Source organism: Tasmannia lanceolata, unplaced genomic scaffold (genome assembly GCF_043159265.1).
Source record: "Tasmannia lanceolata isolate RefF3 unplaced genomic scaffold, GAP_Taslan_0.1 ptg000015l, whole genome shotgun sequence".
NCBI lineage: Eukaryota > Viridiplantae > Streptophyta > Magnoliopsida > Canellales > Winteraceae > Tasmannia > Tasmannia lanceolata.
In genome coordinates, this window is record NW_027518692.1 from 31,758,052 (window position 1) to 31,779,489 (window position 21,438).

General features: G+C 36.8%; 1 protein-coding gene across 2 annotated transcripts; it reads left to right on the forward strand.

The window, feature by feature from the left end:
- The first annotated feature begins 11,967 nt into the window (after positions 1–11,967).
- On the forward strand, positions 11,968–18,897 carry LOC143846533 (uncharacterized). 2 transcript variants are annotated; one of them, XM_077354989.1, is made up of 9 exons: positions 11,968–12,137; positions 14,701–14,778; positions 16,412–16,701; positions 16,925–16,994; positions 17,190–17,245; positions 17,712–17,787; positions 17,912–17,948; positions 18,386–18,500; positions 18,578–18,897. In XM_077354989.1, the coding sequence occupies exons 3-9, from the start codon at positions 16,418–16,420 to the stop codon at positions 18,825–18,827; spliced, it is 888 nt and encodes a 295-aa protein (XP_077211104.1). In that variant the 5' UTR covers positions 11,968–12,137; positions 14,701–14,778; positions 16,412–16,417; the 3' UTR covers positions 18,828–18,897. The 2 variants fall into 2 exon arrangements, with proteins under 2 accessions (XP_077211104.1, XP_077211105.1); XM_077354990.1 differs by lacking the exon at positions 14,701–14,778.
- Positions 18,898–21,438: the final 2,541 nt, after the last annotated feature.

The following is a 21,438-nucleotide window of genomic DNA, read 5'->3' on the forward strand; positions in this document are numbered from 1 at the left end:
AAGAAAATGTTTTCTTGGAAATATTTGCTTTTACAAAAGGATGTAGAAGTGTAGTTGAAAAGATAGTCCCGTACCGGATGAGAGAAAAGAAAGAGAATGGCTTATAAAGCACTACCTTTTCTAACTCTTGTTGATTGCACATTGGGTTGAACCCATGATTAGACCCGCGGGACGGTGCAACGCACCGTTCGCACACGCGCGCGCGGCGTGGGCAATGGGCTATAGGGCGCATAGTGGCGCTTTTTTAGGCGCACTGATCAAATGGGTTGTGTCCCTTCCCCCAACGGTCATGTGCCAAGGGGGTGCGATCCACACCATAGATGGTTGATCTAACGATGACTGGGTTGGAGAGAGGTTTTACTCAAACCAACAGTCACCTCTAGAATCGATCAGGACCATTCAATATCAATGGGTGCGATCTAACGGTCAGATTTCAAACATTCTGGAAAGGTGCCCCGTAGAGGTGTTTTTCACACTGAAAAGACACCAGATGGTCTATAAAAATGTGCAAACTTCAGTCATTTCATATAGAAATCAAATTGGCAATTCTGACAGACTTTACACTCTCTTCTACACTCCTACAAAAATCCCCAAGTATTTCTACATACTGTTTTTCTTTTGTTTACTGTTCTAGATACTGTTTTTCTGCAGAAACAGAATCTAGAGATTTCTCTAAGGCTTGAAATTTCGGAAGGGCATTTCGGGTTTGATTCCGCTAGTGCTACGCGTCATCAAACATTAGTAGGGCTTCCCTACTAGGCTTCATTGTATCTTGGAGGCAATTCGCGGATCCCCTTTGCACACTCCTAGTGGGGGCGAATCTTGTCTTAAGGAAAGTGATATCACGCCTTGAAGCAACAAGTTTCTGTTTTCTATCATCAACAGTACCCTCAACAAATTCTCTAACAATCTTAAGACAAGATTTTTCTACTGTTGTTTCAATGGCACTTTATTCAGTTCGTCAAATGACCCAAGACTTTGTCAAACTCGAACGTTTCGACAAAGGAAATTTCAAGCGCTGGCAGAAGAAGTTGCACTTCATTTTGACATCACTCAAAGTGGTCCACGTTCTCACTACTCTAAAGCCGTCAGCAAATGAAAATGAAACTTTGGCGGAGGCTCGTGCAAGGATGAAGTGGGAACAGGATGACTACATTTGCAAATGGCACATCCTAAATGCTATGTCAGATACACTATTTGACATATATCAAGGCATGGGATCAGCAAGTGAAATCTGGAATGCACTTGAAGCCAAATACTTGGCGGAAGATGCTAGTAGCAAGAAATTCACTGTGAGTCAATTTTTAAATTTTAAAATGGTAGATGATAAGTCTGTTATTGATCAATTACATGAAATAACACATGTAATTAATCAAATTCATTTGCAAGGCATTCTTCTTGATGATTCCTTCATTGTCCCGTCAATTATTGACAAACTTCCACCAAATTGGAAAGACTTTAGAAAAAGTCTAAAACACAAGAAAGAGGAAATGTCTATTGAAGACTTGGCTCAATGCCTCAGGATTGAGGAAGAGTCAAGAATCAGAGACAAGAAAGAAAATGAAATTGTATCATCTAAGATCCATTTGGTGGAAAATGTCAAGAATTCGAACCAACAAAGAAAAGGCAATTGGAAGAGAAATAAACACCCTGAAAAGAATATTAATAAGAATAAGAAAAGAAAGGGTGCTTGTTTCAACTGTGGCAAACCAGGCCATTACAAGAGTGAGTGCCGACTTCTTAAGGATAAGAAGTTGGGTGCACCAACAGACAAAGAAAAGTTTGTCGCCATGATTTCAGAGGCAAATATGCTTGAAGATGGCAATGATTGGTGGATTGACTCTGGTGCGACGATGCATGTCTGTAAAGACAGGAACCTGTTTTCAACTTATGAAACAGTTGAAGATGGAAGCGTGTTATACATGGGAAATTCGTCGACAGCAGAAGTCAAAGGGAAGGGCAAGGTGGAACTTGAGTTCACATCCGGCAAGCGACTCACTCTAACCGGTGTCTACCATGTACCAGAAGTTAGAAAGAACTTAGTGTCTGGAAGCATTCTCAACAAGAATGGCTTCAAACTTGTATTTGAATCTGACAAGTTCATTCTTTCTAAGGGGGGTACTTTTGTTGGGAAGGGATATATGTATGAAGGGATGTTCAAACTTAATATCAATAAAGTGAATGTCTTTGCTTATGTTTTGGATTCTTCTTTATCTTTATGGCATAATCGTTTAGGACATGTAAATACTAGGAAAATGAATGATATGGTTAAGTTAACCTTAATTCCTAAATATGAAAATGACTTAGTAGATAGATGTAAAACATGCATGCAAACCAAGATAATCACTAAGTCATTTCCTAAAGTAGATATAACTTCTAACTTGTTAGATTTAATTCATAGTGATGTATGTGACATACATAGTGTTCCCACAAAGGGAGGTAAAAAGTACTTTGTTACATTTATTGATGATTATTCTAAGTACTGTTATGTTTATCTACTTAGTCATAAAGATGAGGTTTTAGAAAAATTTAAGATTTATAAAACTGAAGTAGAAAACCAATGTATAACAAGCATTAAATGTCTCAGATCAGATAGAGGTGGTGAATATCACTTTCCTCATTTCTGTGAATCAGTAGGCATAGTCCATGAAACTTCTGCCCCTTATACACCACAACAAAATGGTGTAGCAGAAAGGAAGAATAGGACACTTACTGAAATGATTAATGCTATGCTTGTTAATTCTGGTTTAAATAAAAGTTTTTGGGGTGAAGCCTTACTTACAGCTTGTCACATTTTGAATAGGGTACCAAGTAAGAAATCTGATATAACCCCTTATGAATTGTGGAAGAAAAGGAAACCAAACTTAAGTTACCTTAAAGTTTGGGGTTGTAGATCTATAGTTAAAGTCCCTAAACCTAAGTTAAGAAAATTAGGTGAAAAGGGTATTGAGTGTATCTTTTTGGGATATGCTAGTTACAGTAAGGCCTATAGGTTCTTAGTTATAGAACCTAATGATTTCATAGATGTCAATACCATAATTGAATCTAGAGATGCCTTTTTCTATGAAAATAGGTTCACTTCAATTCCTAAAGAAATTGAACCTACAACTTCTGTAGATCATCATTTAGAATCACAAACAGAAGTTGATGAACCTAGTGTACAACCTAGTAAAATAAGAAGAAGTTCAAGAGATAGAAGGGATAGGAGTTTTGGCCCTGACTTTGTAACCTACCTGGTAGAAGGGACAAGGGAAAAACTCCAAGGTTCTGTCTTGTTAAACTTAAGCATAGAAAGTGACCCTCAAACCTATGGAGAAGCCATAAAGTCACAAGATGTTGCTTTTTGGAAAGAAGCAATTAATGACGAAATGGATTCTATCATGGGCAATAAAACTTGGATTTTGGTTGATCTACCACCTGGGTCTAAACCTATAGGATGTAAATGGATCTTCAAGAAGAAGATCAAAGTAGATGGGACCATAGAAAAGTTTAAGGCAAGGTTAGTTGCCAAAGGGTTTACTCAAAAACCCGGTATTGATTACTTTGACACATATGCACCTGTTGCTAGGATTTCTACCATTAGAGTGTTGATTGCCCTTGCTTCCATATACAAACTTCACATTCACCAGATGGATGTTAAAACCGCATTCTTAAATGGTGAACTTGATGAAGAAGTGTATATGGAACAACCTGAGGGATTTATTCTGCCAGGCCAAGAGCATAAAGTATGTAAGCTTATCAAATCTTTGTATGGGCTTAAGCAAGCCCCTAAACAATGGCATGAAAGATTTGATAAAGTCTTAGTGTCAAATGGTTATAAGATACATGAGTCAGATAAATGTATATACAGTAAATTTAAGGGTGGCAAAGGTGTTGTTATTTGTTTATATGTTGATGACATGTTAATTTTTAGTATCGCTATTGAAAGCATTCAAAGTACTAAATCATTTCTTTCTCAAAACTTTGATATGAAAGATATGGGTGAAGTTGATGTGATTTTGGGTATTAGAATCATAAGACAGGATAATGGTCTTATTCTAACACAATCACATTATATTGAGAAAGTTCTCAAAAAGTTTAACCATTTTGAATGTTCACCCATTTCAACACCTTTTGACCCAAATATAAAGTTGTATCTTAATACTGGCAGGACTATCTCTCAATTAGGGTATGCTAGTGTAATTGGTAGTCTTATGTATGCTATGACTTGTACTAGGCCAGACATAGCATATGCTGTAGGTAAACTTAGTAGGTTTACCAGTAATCATAGTTTTTCTCATTGGAATGCAGTCTATAGAGTTTTAAAATATTTAAAGAAAACTATAGACTATGGTTTATGTTATAGTGGGTATCCAACTGTAATAGAAGGATACTCTGATGCTAGTTGGATAACTGAGCGTATAGACCATTTATCAACCAGTGGGTGGATTTTCACCCTTGGTGGGGGAGCAGTCTCTTGGGCCTCTAAGAAACAGACATGCATAACAACTTCAACTATGGAAGCAGAGTTTATAGCTCTGGCAGCATGCTGTAAAGAGGCGGAATGGCTTCGGGATTTGTTATTGAAAATTCCGTTATGGTCTAAACCAATGCCATCGATTTATGTCCATTGTGATAGTCATGCCACACTATCAAGGGCATATAATCATGTTTATAATGGTAAGTCCAGACATATAGGACTTAGACATAGTGCTATAAGAGAGTTACTTACTAATGGAGTAGTAACTATTGATTTTGTGAGATCGAGCCAAAACTTGGCCGATCCATTCACTAAAGCTCTTGCAAGAGATCTGGTGTGTAAAACATCATTAGGGATGGGGTTAAAGCCATTAACCAATAGTCACCAATGATGGAACATCAACTCAACACTTGAATAAACATCAAGTCTTGAGTTCAATGAGTCCAAGTACATCATATGGAGTGATTGCACGCACTATAATCTGTATTATTTGCCATCCCAAGGTAAAGTGCTTGGTACCTGTAATGTTTAAAAGGAGAAGACTGAGTATTTAAACTTTTAATAGGCTTATAACATAGTGTTGGAGTGTTTTAGTTACAGGGGCACTCTTGATAAGCCTACCTATGTGAGTGTGGAAGTGGTGCCGCTTCCTATGAGACCTAGCTAGTCTCTAGAGCGCTCATGAAACCAAGATATAGACACAAGGCCAGTACATGTGTCGGTTTTAGAAATTGCCCAAAGAGGTGAAATCTTGTGTGTGAGACGTATCCGGTTAACCAAATAGAATAGCTAGTTCAAAGATACGTCTACTATGCAATTCTGGTTAACTTTGATATGTCCTCACTAAGTGAAGGTTCAAATCGAGAGATACCTTCATCTATGCATAAGATTTCCAAGCCTGATGAGAAAATTTTCTTTGATTTTGAAAATGGTGGGGGATTGTTAGTGATTTTGCATTTTCAAAATCATGTATATTACATGTTTTAGTGTTTTGGAAAATGTTTTATCAAAAGCGTTTGGGAAAAATAAAATGTTTTCTTGGAAATATTTGCTTTTACAAAAGGATGTAGAAGTGTAGTTGAAAAGATAGTCCCGTACTGGATGAGAGAAAAGAAAGAGAAGGGCTTATAAAGCACTACCTTTTCTAACTCTTGTTGATTGCACATTGGGTTGAACCCATGATTGGACCCGCGGGACGGTGCAACGCACCGTTCGCACACGCGCACGCGCGCGCGCGGCGTGGGTAATGGGCTATAGGGCGCATAGTGGCGCTTTTTTAGGCGCACTTTGCACTTCGCACGTACGCAACGTCGCGATGAGCGATTGGAGCCTTTAATTTTTCCAGATTTGATCTGCACCGTTGGATCAAGATGAAGGTGGACCGGTCGGATGGGTGGGTCAAATGGTTCGCAGGCCCATCAAGCCGAATGGTTCAGTTGGGTTGGGCTTCGGTTCGGGCCTAACGGTCGGCCCAACGGGCCCATGACTCCAACGGTCAAAGGGTGTGATCAAATGGGTTGTGTCCCTTCCCCCAACGGTCATGTGCCAAGGGGGTGCGATCCACACCATAGATGGTTGATCTAACGATGACTGGGTTGGAGAGAGGTTTTACTCAAACCAACAGTCACCTCTAGAATCGATCAGGACCATTCAATATCAATGGGTGCGATCTAACGGTCAGATTTCAAACATTCTGGAAAGGTGCCCTGTAGAGGTGTTTTTCACACTGAAAAGACACCAGATGGTCTATAAAAATGTGCAAACTTCAGTCATTTCATATAGAAATCAAATTGGCAATTCTGACAGACTTTACACTCTCTTCTACACTCCTACAAAAATCCCCAAGTATTTCTACATACTGTTTTTCTTTTGTTTACTGTTCTAGATACTGTTTTTCTGCAGAAACAGAATCTAGAGATTTCTCTAAGGCTTGAAATTTCGGAAGGGCATTTCGGGTTTGATTCCACTAGTGCTACGCGTCATCAAACATTAGTAGGGCTTCCCTACTAGGCTTCATTGTATCTTGGAGGCAATTCGCGGATCCCCTTTGCACACTCCTAGTGGGGGCGAATCTTGTCTTAAGGAAAGTGATATCACGCCTTGAAGCAACAAGTTTCTGTTTTCTATCATCAACAGTACCCTCAACAAATTTTCTAACAGGATTCAGTTGTGGAGACATGGTATTTGGGGTGTGCAGCCGGGGCAAGGCGGTCCACGTATGTTGCTGCAGTTGGTGAATGACGGGATTGTTGGAATCAGAGTTGTTAGGTGAATATTGTCAAGAATAATGTTGGTGCAGGGAATAGTCGGACTGCACGAAAGCCTAATGGCCTCGAATTTGCCTGTTGAATTCCCGTGGATATCGATGAACTTCACATCACTCACAGCAAGTTCATCCTTCATCATCAACTAAAATCAAGAAGAAAAGATAATCAATGAGAGTAACATGTCCAACACTCCGTCGACCAGAAATACCCATCAAATGAATGGTTTGGATCCTCCAAACAATGTGGGCCCACTGTGTTTTAAGCCGACTGAGTAGATAACTTATCTACACAATCGTGTAAGAACACTTCTCTCTCTCTCTCTCTCTCTTTATATATATATATATATATATATATATATATATATATATATATATATATATATATAGAGAGAGAGAGAGAGAGAGAGAGAGAGAGAGAGAGAGAGAGAGAACGGTTTCTACACACTAGCTGAAAATACAGTGGCGGCCCACATTGTTTGGGTGATCCAAACCATTCATATGATTGGCCCTCAAATAGATAGGGTGTCCACAAAAAATCAGCTCCATAGGATCATCCTAACCCTTCGAATCATGGAGGCAAAAAATGGACAGATTTGTGAAGGTTTATACACGTCCATTTTACCTCCACAAATCGTAGGGTTGAGATGATCCTATGAAGCTGATTTTTTATGGACACCCTATCTATGTGAGAGCCAATCAAATGAATGGTTTGGATCACCCAAACAATATGCCATCCACTGTATTTTAAGCTAGTGTGTAGCTAACTTATCTACACATGTGTGTAGAAACCATTTTCTCATATATATATATATATATATATATATATATATATATATACACACACACACACACACACGAAAAAGTGTTGCTACTCGGTCTTGTAGCTAAGCTTATCTACTCGGTCGAGCTAAATAGAGTGGGGGCCACATTGTTTGGGTGATCCAAACCATTCATTTGAAAGTAACTCACCTAGATAGGGTGTCCACAAAAGATCAGACCCATAGGATGAACCTAACCCATCCAACAGTGGAGGGAAATATGGGCAGATTTGTGGACAAACTGTGTCTGTCCAATTTTTATGAGAGAGAGAGTCTCTACACAGCTAGAGAGAATGTAGTTAGAAATATATATTTTTATGAGAGGTATGTTGTTTCTATTATGAAATCTTTTTTTTATTGATTTGAGTACCTATTTCGATGATATGAAATTCGCCGTTCGCCTTTTTTTCCCTTCCGTTGTCTATCATGGAATCTTTTCTCATTAATTTGATTACCTATTTCGTTGATATTAAATTCGCCGTTCGCCTTTTCTTTTTCTTTTGTTGTCTATCATGAATTCTTTTGTCATTGATTTGATTACTTATTTCAATGATATGAAATTCTCCATTCACCTTTTTTTCTTTGATTGTCTGCTGTCATTCACCATTCTTTCGTTCTCTGCTAACTTTCACCGATGAAGTAAAAGTTAAAATTATATATATATATATATATATATATATATATATATATATATATGAGAGAACGGTTCCTACACATATGTGTAGATAAGTTATCTACACACTAGCTTAAAATACAGTGGGGGCCACATTATTTGGGTGATCCAAACCATTCATTTTTAAGGCCCTCACATAGATAGGGTGTCCACAAAAAATCAGATCCATAGGATCATCCTAACCATTCGAACTGTGGAGGCAAAAAATGGACTAATTTGTGAAGGTTTAAAGACATCCATTTTACCTCCACAGATCGTAGGGTTGGGATGATCCTATGGATCTGATTTTTTGTAGACACCCTATCTATGTGAGGGCCTTTAAAATGGATGGCTTGGATCACCCAAACAATGTGGGCCCCCACTGTATTTTAAGCTAGTGTGTAGAGAACTCTCTACACATATGTGTAGGAACCGTTTTCTCTATATATATATATATATATATATATATATTTTTTTTTTTATTTATTTTTTTTTTTATTTTAAATTCTTAAGCATAAATTTTTTTTCTCTTTTGTCTCAACATTGGTTTTGTTGGTTTCTCTTCATTTGACGTTGGTTTTGAATAACCGAGGCAATAGAGTTTGATTCTTCGAGAAATGCTACAATCTTTACAAAGTTTTCTTTCAAAGCACCAACCTAACATAATCATCGTTATAAAGTTTGAAGGCCTATTTTCACTTATTTTCTCATTGCTCTCGGTTTGGACATATCTAACATAGGCCTTTGGATGCTCCGGTGAGAAGAGGTGACTCGTGCCAAATTGAGGGAGTAAAAAGAGGTAGGGGTAGACCTAAAATAACATGGGTAGAAACAGTGAGGAAAGACTTGATAGCTAGGAACATAACAGAGAACATAACCTTGGATAGGATAAAATGGAAGAAAATGATCAACGTAGAAGAACCCAACTAGAACCAGGATTAGAGTTGGGTAGATCCTTTTTACCTTCTTCATGAATTTTTGCTAAAGGATTCATTTAGCTGACCCCAACTAGCTTGGGACAAAGGCTTTGTTAAGTTGAGTTCTCATTCCTCTCGGGAATGAACTGAGTTTTAAGTGGTAATTTTGACGATGTGATTTTTTGCTCCTCTGTATTGGGTTTTTTCTTCTTAACTTTTAAATGCGTGTTTCTTTATCTGGGATGTTTTGATCTTTTCTCTATTACTTGTCTTATTTGCGTTGTCCAATTTGCTTTGTCGCTCAAACAGTCTCTCTTATCTAATATCAGTACCGCTGGTATATGGCAGATATATTTCTTGGGAGCATAAGACAGATGTTTATGCATATACATCCGTTTTTATTGGTTTTAACATTATAGACTTTGTCAATAGTGAAGAAAAAGTAATCAAGAAATAGGCTTTCCTAATCTTTATGTTCTTTGATTCATCTCTGAAATTACATTGGTTCTTTTCTTCTTCCTTTTGCATTTTCTTGGGTTTTTAATCGTGTGTCTTTCGTTCTCCTTCTATTCAAATAGTGATCTACTCTAGGAGGGAGATTCATATACTAAATTGTATGGCCTTTCATTTATTGAGTCTTAGTGCAGACCTATTTACCTCGCATTTTGTGTCTGTTTAGGCATAAAGTTCTTGCTTTATTGTTTGAGCCTTCTTTTGGCCACTGCACTTATATGTATGGTTTGATTGTGAGACCTTAGTTGGGATGAAATATGCCTAGTTTCTATCAAGATCCTAAACCCTCCCAAGGTGAAGTTAAAGATCATTGTAGTTGTGTTTTCATTGTGTGGCATAAAAATAAAAAAGGGCGGCTGATTACACGAGGCTCCTGCCATTAAGTGTGTGGCATAATTATCACAAAATTTTGAGCATGGAGTATGAGATTTCTTAGGAACTGGAAATGCGCAGCTTATTTTTTTTGTTTTTTTTAATGGTAGAAAATGTCCAGCTTTCCGCAAGGAAAATTAGTCATATAGGAATCTAGAGATTTCGTTATGTTGTAGCGGCCTTATTTTCCAATTGCTTGATTAGAAATGAAACACTGAGTTGCTTCAGTGTCCAACGGAAGGTTTATTTTTCACTTTTCTTTGATTGGGAATCACCTTTTGTGTGACAACATGTTCTAGCCGTGTGGTTGCAGACACAGCTAATGGTCACTGTCTTTCTTAAGTACTCTTTTCAAAAAAAAATATGTACAAAATAAAAAACTGTGGGAAATGGTATCTTCAGGACATTATTTCTCTTCATGAAGGTTCTGTTTTCTTGCTTGGGTTTACTTAGAGATTTTGCTTTTTTAGTTATTCATAAATACTAGGGTAATGTTTAAGATCATTCTCAACATTATTTTCTACTGATTGGAGGGAATCTTGGTGCTCAGCTTGGTGTTGTACTCCTCATGTTTCATTTCAGGAATCTACTAATGGCTGATTGGAGGGAACATAGTGGGACTTTATCGGATTCAAGATCTGGTTTAGCCAAGGATGTGTACTTCTATCATTTGTTGCAATCATTCGATCATCCCATAAGTATGATCATTAAAGGATACCTATGGAACTTCTATCCTGATGTGTTATTTCCAACCATGTCTTTCTTTTTTGGCAATTATATAATACTATGTTTCCAAAAAATAAATCTGTCTTTTCTTAATCTACTATTTTCTAATGCTATCAACATCTTCCATGATAACATTGACTCCGGGGGCAGGTTATCTTTAAGCTATTCACCAATCCTGTGGGAATGAACTGAAGACATGTTTACTATAGATTTTGCATCTAATGTTGTAGACCCAGTTCATCCTACACGTGTATTTTTGTGATCTCCTGTTGTCAAATATTTCTTTGCGGATCTAACTGATACAACTAATTCCTAAATCCATATGAGTTCAGTTTCACATACCCTCATAAAAACTTCTCCTCTTCATGTAATATTTGTAGTCTATAATTTAAGGGCGATGATTGTGTGCACAACTAGAGAGAGAGAGTCTACCAAGGTTTTAAATTTCGGTTTCGGGGTTAATTTCGGTCCTCGCCGAAGGTAAAGGGACTCGAAATGTTGGTATTTTGGGCCGAAATTTGGTAAGTTTCGGTAATTTTGGGCTTCGGTTGTTTCGGTTTCGATGTTGACCGAAATCCGAAATCTAAGACCTTGGTCTCTACACAGCTAGAGAGAATGTAGTTAGAAAGTAATATTTCTAAAATCGATAATGACGCTGCGACCCTTTCTTTGAATTCGATTTGATGTCGATTTTACAAAGCAGGGAATCGACTGTTACCATTTTTTTTCAATGGGATTTAGTTTTTCAATCGGACTTTTCTATTTCAATCTCAATCATTTTGGTGGTGTTTCTTTTTAGACACAACTTTTAAGAACAATCATCAATGGAATAGAGAATTGATGTTTTTTATCCTGAAATTTCTGACGTTTTCTGAAAATTTCCTTTCCAACAAATAAAAACAGAAAAACTGTTCATTCATTGTTTTGTACAAATTTTACATACCCTTAGATTTAGAGTTTGATTTTATTCTCATTTTTTCAAACCCTTCCACCCCCTTTTAACTATTAAATTCCTCATTTCCTCCAAATTCACATAGTCTCTCTCTCTCTCTCTTCATTTTAATAACAATTGGATCTTTATTTTATGTTAGCTTCAAGCTTTGGTATTTTTTTCATTGTGTTTTCTTTATGTCAATGTTTTTTTATGAATTTTTGTCCAATCCCATGTTTGGTTGCCTTTTAGCACTAGGTTTTTTTTAATCCCACTATTGCGGGTCTTTTCGTCAAGTGGGGCCACATACGTTACGGAGAAGTGGGTTTACGACTCGAAATGTCTCGAGGTATTCACTTCTCCGTCTCCATCTAGGGTTTCAGCAGAGGAAAAAAAAGCGAAAAAAAGCCTAAAATCTGTCGACTAGGGGTGCGATCAAACGACTCTTCCTCCAATCTTCATACGCCTTCTAGGGTTCCAAAGGTATGTGATGTGATGCTTTTTCTTCTCTTTCTCTCCTTAATCATCTTTTCCCTTCTTCTCCCCAACGCCTCTTGATGTTTTGCACAATCTGGTTTGATATAGAGTTCTTATTAGGGTTTTGATGCTTGAAATCGTATTTTTTTCCTTTGTAGAAATCGTATGCTTGAAATTTTTTATACAGAGAATGAAACTCCACATCAAACCAGATTTCTACAAAGGAAAAAAATACGATTATTGGACTTAAGACTTCTTTGTTTTGAATTATGAGAATAAATTGCAATGATTAGAGATGAAATGCACTTATGAAATAATGAAATTAGTTACTTTAGCATTCGAATAGCCTTCACTGTGCTCCGTTCGAAAAAGTTACGAGAGTTTTGGGGTGTTTACAAAGGATTCAAGAAGCTGGATTTTACCCCAATGGGATGTTATTTAGGAAGGTTAAAGAGGCCTGAGAATCTTTCATATGTTCGGTGCTATTTCATCTCTACCTTCATCTCCAAAAACGAGTACTCGAGCTTGGCTTCTTTTGATTTTCATGACTGAAATTAGGTAAAAATACAGCTACAATCATCTCAATAATTCCTCTTTTGTTCATGGAAGTTGAAGGCAAAAGCATTCGTGATCCTCACGGCAAACGGATGTTGGAAACCATGAGATGCATGTGGGTACATGCCCCTTTAATTGTTGGTGCAGGACCATTGGGCCTTGTGGCCATGACGTGCCTACAAGGATGAGGCCATCCTAAGCACGATCTTTGAAAGGTTCAATTGCATGGCTTCTCTGCAGCAACAATTGCATGGCTTCTCTGCAGCAACTCAAGCCTTGGATCGCCTTCGACTCCATCTTCTAAGCAAATCTGTGATCTGCCCCTCATGTCCTTTCCTCCATTCTTCTTCCCAAGGTACCCAACAAAGTAGCAGTTCATTGCTTATCTAAAGGGGTGTTAGCATTAGTTAGTCTCGAAGGGTGAAAGGGGTCTGTTGGTTTAGGTGACTCTATGCACCAAAAATTGAGAGAATGCTGGGTGGTTTATTATTGTTGTTCTCATGTGTAAATTGGAGAGGAAGGGTTGGGATTGTCTGTGGCAAAGGAAGTGAAAGGGAGGCTGATCCCTTTTCCCATTATCAATACCGAGAACCATTAGGCTACTCCCCAAAAGACACTCGGGTTCTCGTGGCGTCTTCCGCACATCGCGAAATTTGAGCCGGTCCTTTCCGATTTTCGATTAGAGAGAGAGAAGAAGAGAAACAAAGAAAGAGAAGGAAGAGAGAAAAGAGAGAAAAGGTGTTGTTTTCCGCCGTAGCTCCATGCTCCAGACTTGGAATTTGATAAAGAGGTAGTGAAAATTTATGTTTTATAGCATTTAATTTCATGAAGAATTTATTTTCTACATCCTTTGAATGCAAGTAAATATTAGATTTAATAATTATTTGGATATATAATATTAGATTAATTAGATCCTGAGTTACTTTTAGATTTAAAATGCTGTTGTTTTGTTTTATATGCTATACAAGCAAATATGTCAATCGGGTGTAAACAGTTCTACGTTTATGATTTGATGATGAACTGATTCAAAGTACCATATTATATTTTTATGATTAAATGTTTATAGCATCTTGGGTATTACAACAAACATGAAAAATGGAACTAAACAAGTAAGTAGCGTCGTTATCAAAACATGATAGGCACATTTCAGTTCTCTCTCTATATTGAAAGAAATAACTGGGCATTTCTTGTTCTATGATAATGGCCCTTGTATGTTTATATTTGACTCGCTCATGAAGTTACAAACACTTTAGTTTGATCACTTTATGTTAATATTGAAACATATGATTAAAAGAATGATAAGAGGTGTATGTAATACGGGTTTTACATCATGGGCTTTCAAAAACATCATGCATAAGTTTGCAAACCAAGATCCTATGTTTATGGCATATTTGCATATTTTGTAAAACAAGAAAGAAAATGATTTAAGGACTAATGCATCGCAAAGCACTATGGAATGCCGTATAGCTATGAAAAGGGCGGGTTCATTCCGCGTCTTTAGGATGGCACCCTTAAACCAAGGATATGAGGGCCTGCCCAGAGTCCGCCTAAGTCGCTTCCGGTAAATCGGTTGGGCTAGGCACCCTTTTCGCACACCGGTAAATCCGGTGGACTGGGCATGTTATGATGATGATGATATGTTTATGACTTTTCGTACTACTGTGCGAGGGTTGGGTATTGGCATTCATACCTCTCGACTAAGAAAGTAAGTTTTCATGCAAAAAAAAAAAAAGTTTTCTTGCACGCATTGATCATGGCATTTAAAAGTGAAACTGGTAAAAGAAGATACACTATACGATACTAGTAATGTTGCATAAAAGAAAATCCACCATAAGAAGTTAGTAATGATGTTGTGTAATTCAATTTCGATAAGTATTAATAATACTAATATTTATGAAGAAGATGAATTAGATTATATATATTATCACTTTTCTTTCATGTTTTTAGATGATATAAAACTGTCTTTTCTCTCCTGGGTTTTTTGTGGTTGAAACTCACACCAAAAATATTTCAGGTGGACACTATTTACGTTAAAGAGGGTAAGGCCGAGGATGGGAATTTTTGAAGGAGCGGCGTTTTACAGATTTTAGGGGTAGTTTCCTTTTATGTATTATTCCTTCTTTTTTTTGTATTAGATTTTCTGTTATGTTACCCTTGTACGGAAAATAAAACAAGATTAAATTTATTTCATGGTTTAGTATGCTTAGTGGTGGTTTTTATTTACCTAAAAAAATAATAATTTGATGTCATTTAGTTAACGGGCCGGGCTTCGGGACCTCCAAAATTCCGGGTCGTTACAGGGATGGTGGTAGCTAAGCAAGATAGGGCAAGGGCTGAAAACTAACATTTAAATGCAGTTTTTGTGGGACAATTGAATGGCAACAGTAGCAGATGGCTGTGCTTTCCAGCAGGCGGCAATGAAGCAAGTAGCGGATGACTTGCGAGGATAGGCAACTAGAGGTGGTTATAACCGAAATAACCGAAACCTAACCGATTAAAAATTCGGTTAAAAGCAAATAAGCGAATAGTGGGAGAAAAAGAGGGAAAAAAGCAAAATCTTGGTTTCGATCGGAGGGCTAGGATCATCCAATTGAAATGATTTTTTGAGCACAACCTAATTAAGTTGTGATCAATCAATGGACGGTTTTGATCATCCTACGGAGTGCCCATGTAGCACTTTTTTTTGAAAAAATAATGGTTTTTATCATAATTTCGGTTATTTCGGTTAACAGATTTTTTTGTTTGAGATAACCGAAACTGAATAACCGAATTTCCAAAAAAAAAAACCGAAACTGAACCGAAAAGGAAAAAAACCGAACCGAACCGAACCAATTCGGTTCGGTTCGGTTATTCGGTTTTAACTGAATAATGAACACCCCTATAGGCAACTCCACGAGAGTATTCCGAGGCAACAAGATAAACTTTTTATTCATCAAAATTTTCTCAATTCGTGTCCAAGCAAGTCTATTTGTAGACTTTTTTCAAAACGCTTCCTAATCCTATTAAAACAATGAGAAAAACTTCCAACTCTATGTAAAATTCTACCGTCTTTTGAGCTCCTAAAAAATCTCTAAAACAAATCCTAAACTCAAATCAAATTCCTAAAAATTCTCTAAAGAAATCCTAAAACTCGTTAGCTCTACTCTTCCTAAAATTTCTTAAAAAAAGTCATAATAAAAGTAAAACTCTTTAATCTTTTAAAGTGTAGTAAATTAGTAATCAATGTGAGCCGTCGATCTATACGCCGTTCAAAATCTTATAATCTTTATGACTCCAACGATCTTGACCGTTGATCTCGTGATCGTGCGAGATGCAAATGCATCAGACCCCTTTCTTGAAAGAACTCGTCCACGAGTTCAGATCAAGGTCAACGATATCAGAGAGTTATGATCATCCTATGGAGATGATTTATGGGGCACACATTTGTTTCTTTGATTATAGATGGGTTGCCAGGATTTTAGATTCATACAATGAGATGAAATTTTAATATTTTTCATGAGTTCTATTTACCCTATCCTAATTTTGCCATGCTATTTTCTTTTACAATGGCTAGATTTTGATGAAAATTTAAGAATATCACCAAAGTTAACAGCAATGTATGTAATGGAGGAAATCTGAGATAAAATGCTAGAATAAATACAAATGCAAACTTAAAAATTATAATATAAGTAAGATACTCACTCATGATGATTTGCCATGCTATTATCTGTTGATGGGTTGTGTAGATTGTAATGGAGGAGGTTACACAGGCTTTTGAGAAGGTGATAAAAGAGTGGGATCAGACATTTGCACAAACCCAAGAGAGTGTAAGGTCGATTGAGAGATGTGGGAAGTCAGGAAGAGGAGCAGAGGAAGCAAGTTCTCTTCCCAGATTGAATGGTGCAGCGCAAGATGGGCTGGCTTTACTTAGATCATTACAGTTTAGGCTTGATCTTCTAGCTCAGCAGCTTCCAACAGAAGAAGAAGTACAATCTGCTCAGGCAACATTAAAATCTTGCGAGGAGCAGTATAAGAGGTTCTAAGTTCTAACCTCTCTCTTTCATTGTTCTTCGGTTTGGCTCCAATTGAAAAGTGCTGGGTTTGTTAGTTGAGCTGAATCGTTTGGTTTCCTACTATTTTTCCCCTTCCTTTTTTGTGGGTGTAATTCAAAATGTTGGATTTTATTAACTTGTACTGAAACCATTATTTAAAGTTGGGTTGTTTTAAATCTTGAGGGTGTTTGCTTCTTTGGTTCTTAGTTTGCATTTGAGCTTGAGGAATGCTAATTTACAAGCAAAGGCCAACATCAGGAAAGCTGCTCAGGAAGAGGTAAGGACATTCCTTGTGGTTGCAACTAGTAGCATGGATTAGTGTCTGGAGCATTGCCTTGTTTGTTCTTTCATTTCATCTAATGCAACATTTTTTATAACATGGTTGAATCATACTTTAGCTCTTATCAGTTTTCTGGTTTTGGTAAACCTTTTCCTTTTGCCTTTTTCCTGAATTGGAACACTCTGGTTGCAGAGGGAGCTTCTCTTAGGAGGCGGAGAGGAGTCCACAATTCGTAGACGAAATTTACAGTATGTGCTATTATTCGTTTTCGCCTTAGTGAGAGGTTTCCTTTTCCAATCCACGAAATACTGATGCATTTACAATTGGCAAATGTATGTATAGAATAGAGGCTTTCACTTGTAGTTATTCTTGGAACATAAACTTATGTGTTAAAAAAATTCTCAACTCACAAACCTATAAATCTTGTGAGACTTGATAAAATCAATTTCCTGTAGCTGTGGTCTTTCTTCTAATTCAGGTGTCTGCATAAGTGTAGGCATTTCATGTCCCAAGGTCTAATTCATTTCTCATGAAAGGACCATGTTTGGACCATAAATGTTAGTTCTGTTAAAGTTTTTTTGGCTATCTTTCTTGTTTGAACTTTGTAATTGTAGTATTGGAGGCAGCATTCCTTACTTTGATCTGTTCACATCTTGTCTGAATAATAGTAAGGAATTTTATATAAGGTTCTTATGCTCTGTAATTGTCATCCAGGACAAATGCCGGAATGACATCTGCTGCAGAAAGCATTACGGAGAGCCTTCGTCGTACTCGTCAGTTGATGGTTCAGGTTATGATTCATGATAAAACTCATCTATCCTTTATCATTTTGTACTTTGGTTCTTTAATGGTATAAGATATATCTGCAGGTTCCTTTTATAGATTTTTCTTGCTAATTTTTGGTTTGTCTTCAGGAGGTGGATAGAAGTGCGGGCACACTTATGACTTTTGGTAGGTTCCTTTTATGCTTCCAGACATTTCAATTTTTTACTTGACAAATAATATCAGCTGGGACATACTGTGTCTCAAGGGTTTAGACCTACACAGGAAATAGTACTTGATACTTTTTAAACCAGGGTACACTAATCATAATGTAAGGTTTGAGTTTTAACTTCTCCTTCTACCATTTAACATCCAAGACTACATGCAATTCAGAGTTTCCTATTACATCATTTGCTGCTACTTTCTTCCGTGTTTTCATCTGTGTATCTTTATTTTCATGTGTGGATCACCCATGTTGCAAAGCTTCTTGGACTGTATGTAAATGGAAAAAAACATTTCCTTTTTGGGCAGGGAATTATGATTGTGTTGGCAGAGCAATTGTAGGTTTTATTTCAAATCTTAAGAATTATGTTGGAGTTGAAACTCTAAAACTTGGCTTTTTTCAGAGGAATCCACAAATGTATTAAAGAAGGCAGAAAGTGAATACAAGGGGCACCGGTCGTTGCTAATGCGGACTCGACGCCTACTCACCACTATGAGACGTCAAGATGTGCTTGACAGGTACAATGTGTTTAGCATCTTGACCATGAATGCTTCAATCACGTCACAATTTTTTTTTCTTTTTTTTTTGTGAACAGGGTGATTCTGGTGGTTGGATTTCTCTTCTTCACTTCAGCTGTTCTATATGTTGTCTCGAAACGTGTTGGGCTGCTTAAGTTGCAGAGAAAGCTTACAGCTGCCATCAAAGCGGGTTACGTAGGACGCGAAGAGATTGGACCGGGGAAGATGACATTGGGAGGTGAAGATGAATTGGATCTTACTAAGAATCATGGCATTGCAGATCCCAAGGTGGAAGTCCCTTTGAAACCTACTCATGATGAACTTTGATTCTTTCATATCACTATTTTATCTGTGAGATACATTTCATTATTTCTTAAGTGCATTTCATCTCTAATCATTGCAAATGTTGTCTCGAATATAGCATTTCATCTCTAATCATGCTCGGGCATCATGGCATCACTGGCATGATGCCCTAGCCGGCGTTAATAAATAAATAAAATAATTCAAAATGTAAAAATCAAAATTAAGCATTTTCTGTTCGTTCCATGTGCTGTTTCTGTTCAAACCAGGCTATTAGTTCTTCCAATTATTAAAAGGGAGATGATTCCAGCGCCCCCTTTTAACGTGAATTGTGGGCAGACTTTAACTCTTTTTGACGTCGAATCACATTAAAAGAGGGGCGCATTATCCTAGGGGGTGAAAAAAATCTTCGCCCTTATTAAAAGTCTGTGTGTCAATACTGTCAATATTGCGACAAAAGACATGTACTCTATGTTTATATTGCAATACATAACCATAAATTCAAATTTATGAAATTTACTACAATAATTTTTATAAATTCAAAAAAATCTCTTTTTAGATATTTTCAAATTTTTTCTTAAGCCCTCTAGGTTGGAGCAATCCAATGGCGCTCCCTCAGTGAAATGCGTACACTTTGAATTAAATTATTTTCTGAGAATTGTCTAAGGTTTTTTTTTTTTTTTTTTTGGAAATCCCTCATTTTACCAAGAACCATCCATTTTTCTGAGAATTGTCTTAAGTTTATTTTATTTTATTTTCTTCCCGAAATCCCTCTTTTGTCCAAGAGCCATTTATTTTTCTGAGTATGTCTGCCTGCCTGAAAATGGCACTTCTATGTATGAAGAAAGACTGATGTGCAATTTTAAGTTAGTTTTCTTAAATGTTGTTTACTAGTGTCTCCTCCAATTTTCAACGTTTAATGAATGTGGGCTACGGAGACTAGCACAAGTCCTATTAGAGGTGCTTGATATTGCCTTGGTTTTGTTTCTCAATTTTCAGTATTCACTTAGAATTTTAAAGATTGGTTTTGGTATGGATGTTCCAAGTGGCCTATCAAGAAAAATATTTACGAGCTGCCTCTTTGGCTAACTTCTAAAAATTACTTGCATTTATGCAAATGGTTTCGAAGATAAAATGTGAGTGATTTAACAGGCAATTTCACAAAATGCATTTTGCAGCTCACTTTGCGGCTGAGAATAGCCACCTCAGATGAATTAAATGAATATGACAAAATCTGTTACAAGGTGGCTGTCTAATTACATTTCCCGAGTCAAAGAACCTCTTTAGCACCACTAGGTCGTAACTACATTTTCTCAAAAAAATTGTTATCATTCAAAATTATAAATAAAAAATTGAGAAAATGACCAAATAAATGGGCTTTCTACTGACTATGACGTGTCAAGATGGGTGTTTTTTAAATCACCAATCAAGAGTGCATATGACTAAAATGCCCTTGACTCTCTCTCTCTCTCACCCTATCAAATCACCTTTTTTGAAATGACAAATCCCAAAACCCACCTTTTTTCCTCTTCTTCTTCTTCCTCCCACCTACAAAAAAAAAACGTACGTCTGAAAATCCAAGAACCTCCATTGTTAGATGCTAAAAGCTCCATTCTATTGCTGAAAACCTTATTTTTAGATGTCAAACCCTTCCTTGCATTGCACAACGCCTCCATTTGCAACAACTATTGCAAAAAAATGTTATTGGATTCCGAAATCGCAAAAATCTTCACTACAAACTACCATTCCATTGCACAAAGCCTCCATTCAATGGAAATGTGTGTATTTCTAGCCCTCTCCCTTCTCTTTCCATTATAAGGCATATTTACAAACTTGAATGAAAGTTCGCCATGTTAAACTACTGTCTTCCATTGCACAAAGCCTTCAATCACTATTTAATCATATTTAAATTACTTTAAATACTTTATAATCATTGTTATTTTACTGTAAACCACTAATTTCTTAAGTTAAACTACTATTTCACTACGATAAACCACTACTGAAGGCCACTAAGTGGGTGTTTATAAGTGGTTTATATAGCTTCTTTGGTTAAGAATCCTCAGTAGTGGTTTATAATCCCAAGTAGTGGTTTATTTAGGTTTACCAGTGGTTTATAGTGTTTATAATTGGTTTATATGGCTTACCGATGGTTTAAAGTGTTTATAAGTGATTTATATAGTGTAAGTAGTAGTTTATAGTGGTTATAAGTAGTTTATATAGGGTAAGCAGTGGTTTAGAGTGTTTACAAGTGGTTTATATAGGGTAAACAGTGGTTTATCTAAGTCTATCAGTGGTTTAGAGTGTTTATAAGTGGTTTATATAGGCTTATTAGTGATTTAAAGTGTTTATAAATGGTTTATACAGGGTAAGAAGTAGTTTATAGTGTTTATAAGTGGTTTATATAGGGTAAGCAGTGGTTTAGAGTGTTTAGAAGTGATTTATATAGGGTAAACAGTGGTCTATACAAACCTAGCAGTGATTTAGAGTGTTTATAAGTGGTTTATATTGGCTTATCAGTGATTTCAAGTGTTTACAAGTGGTTTATACAGGATAAACAGTAGTTTATATGTTTATAAGTGGTTTATATAGGGTAAGCAGTGGTTTAGAGTGTTTACAAGTGATTTATATAGGGTAAACA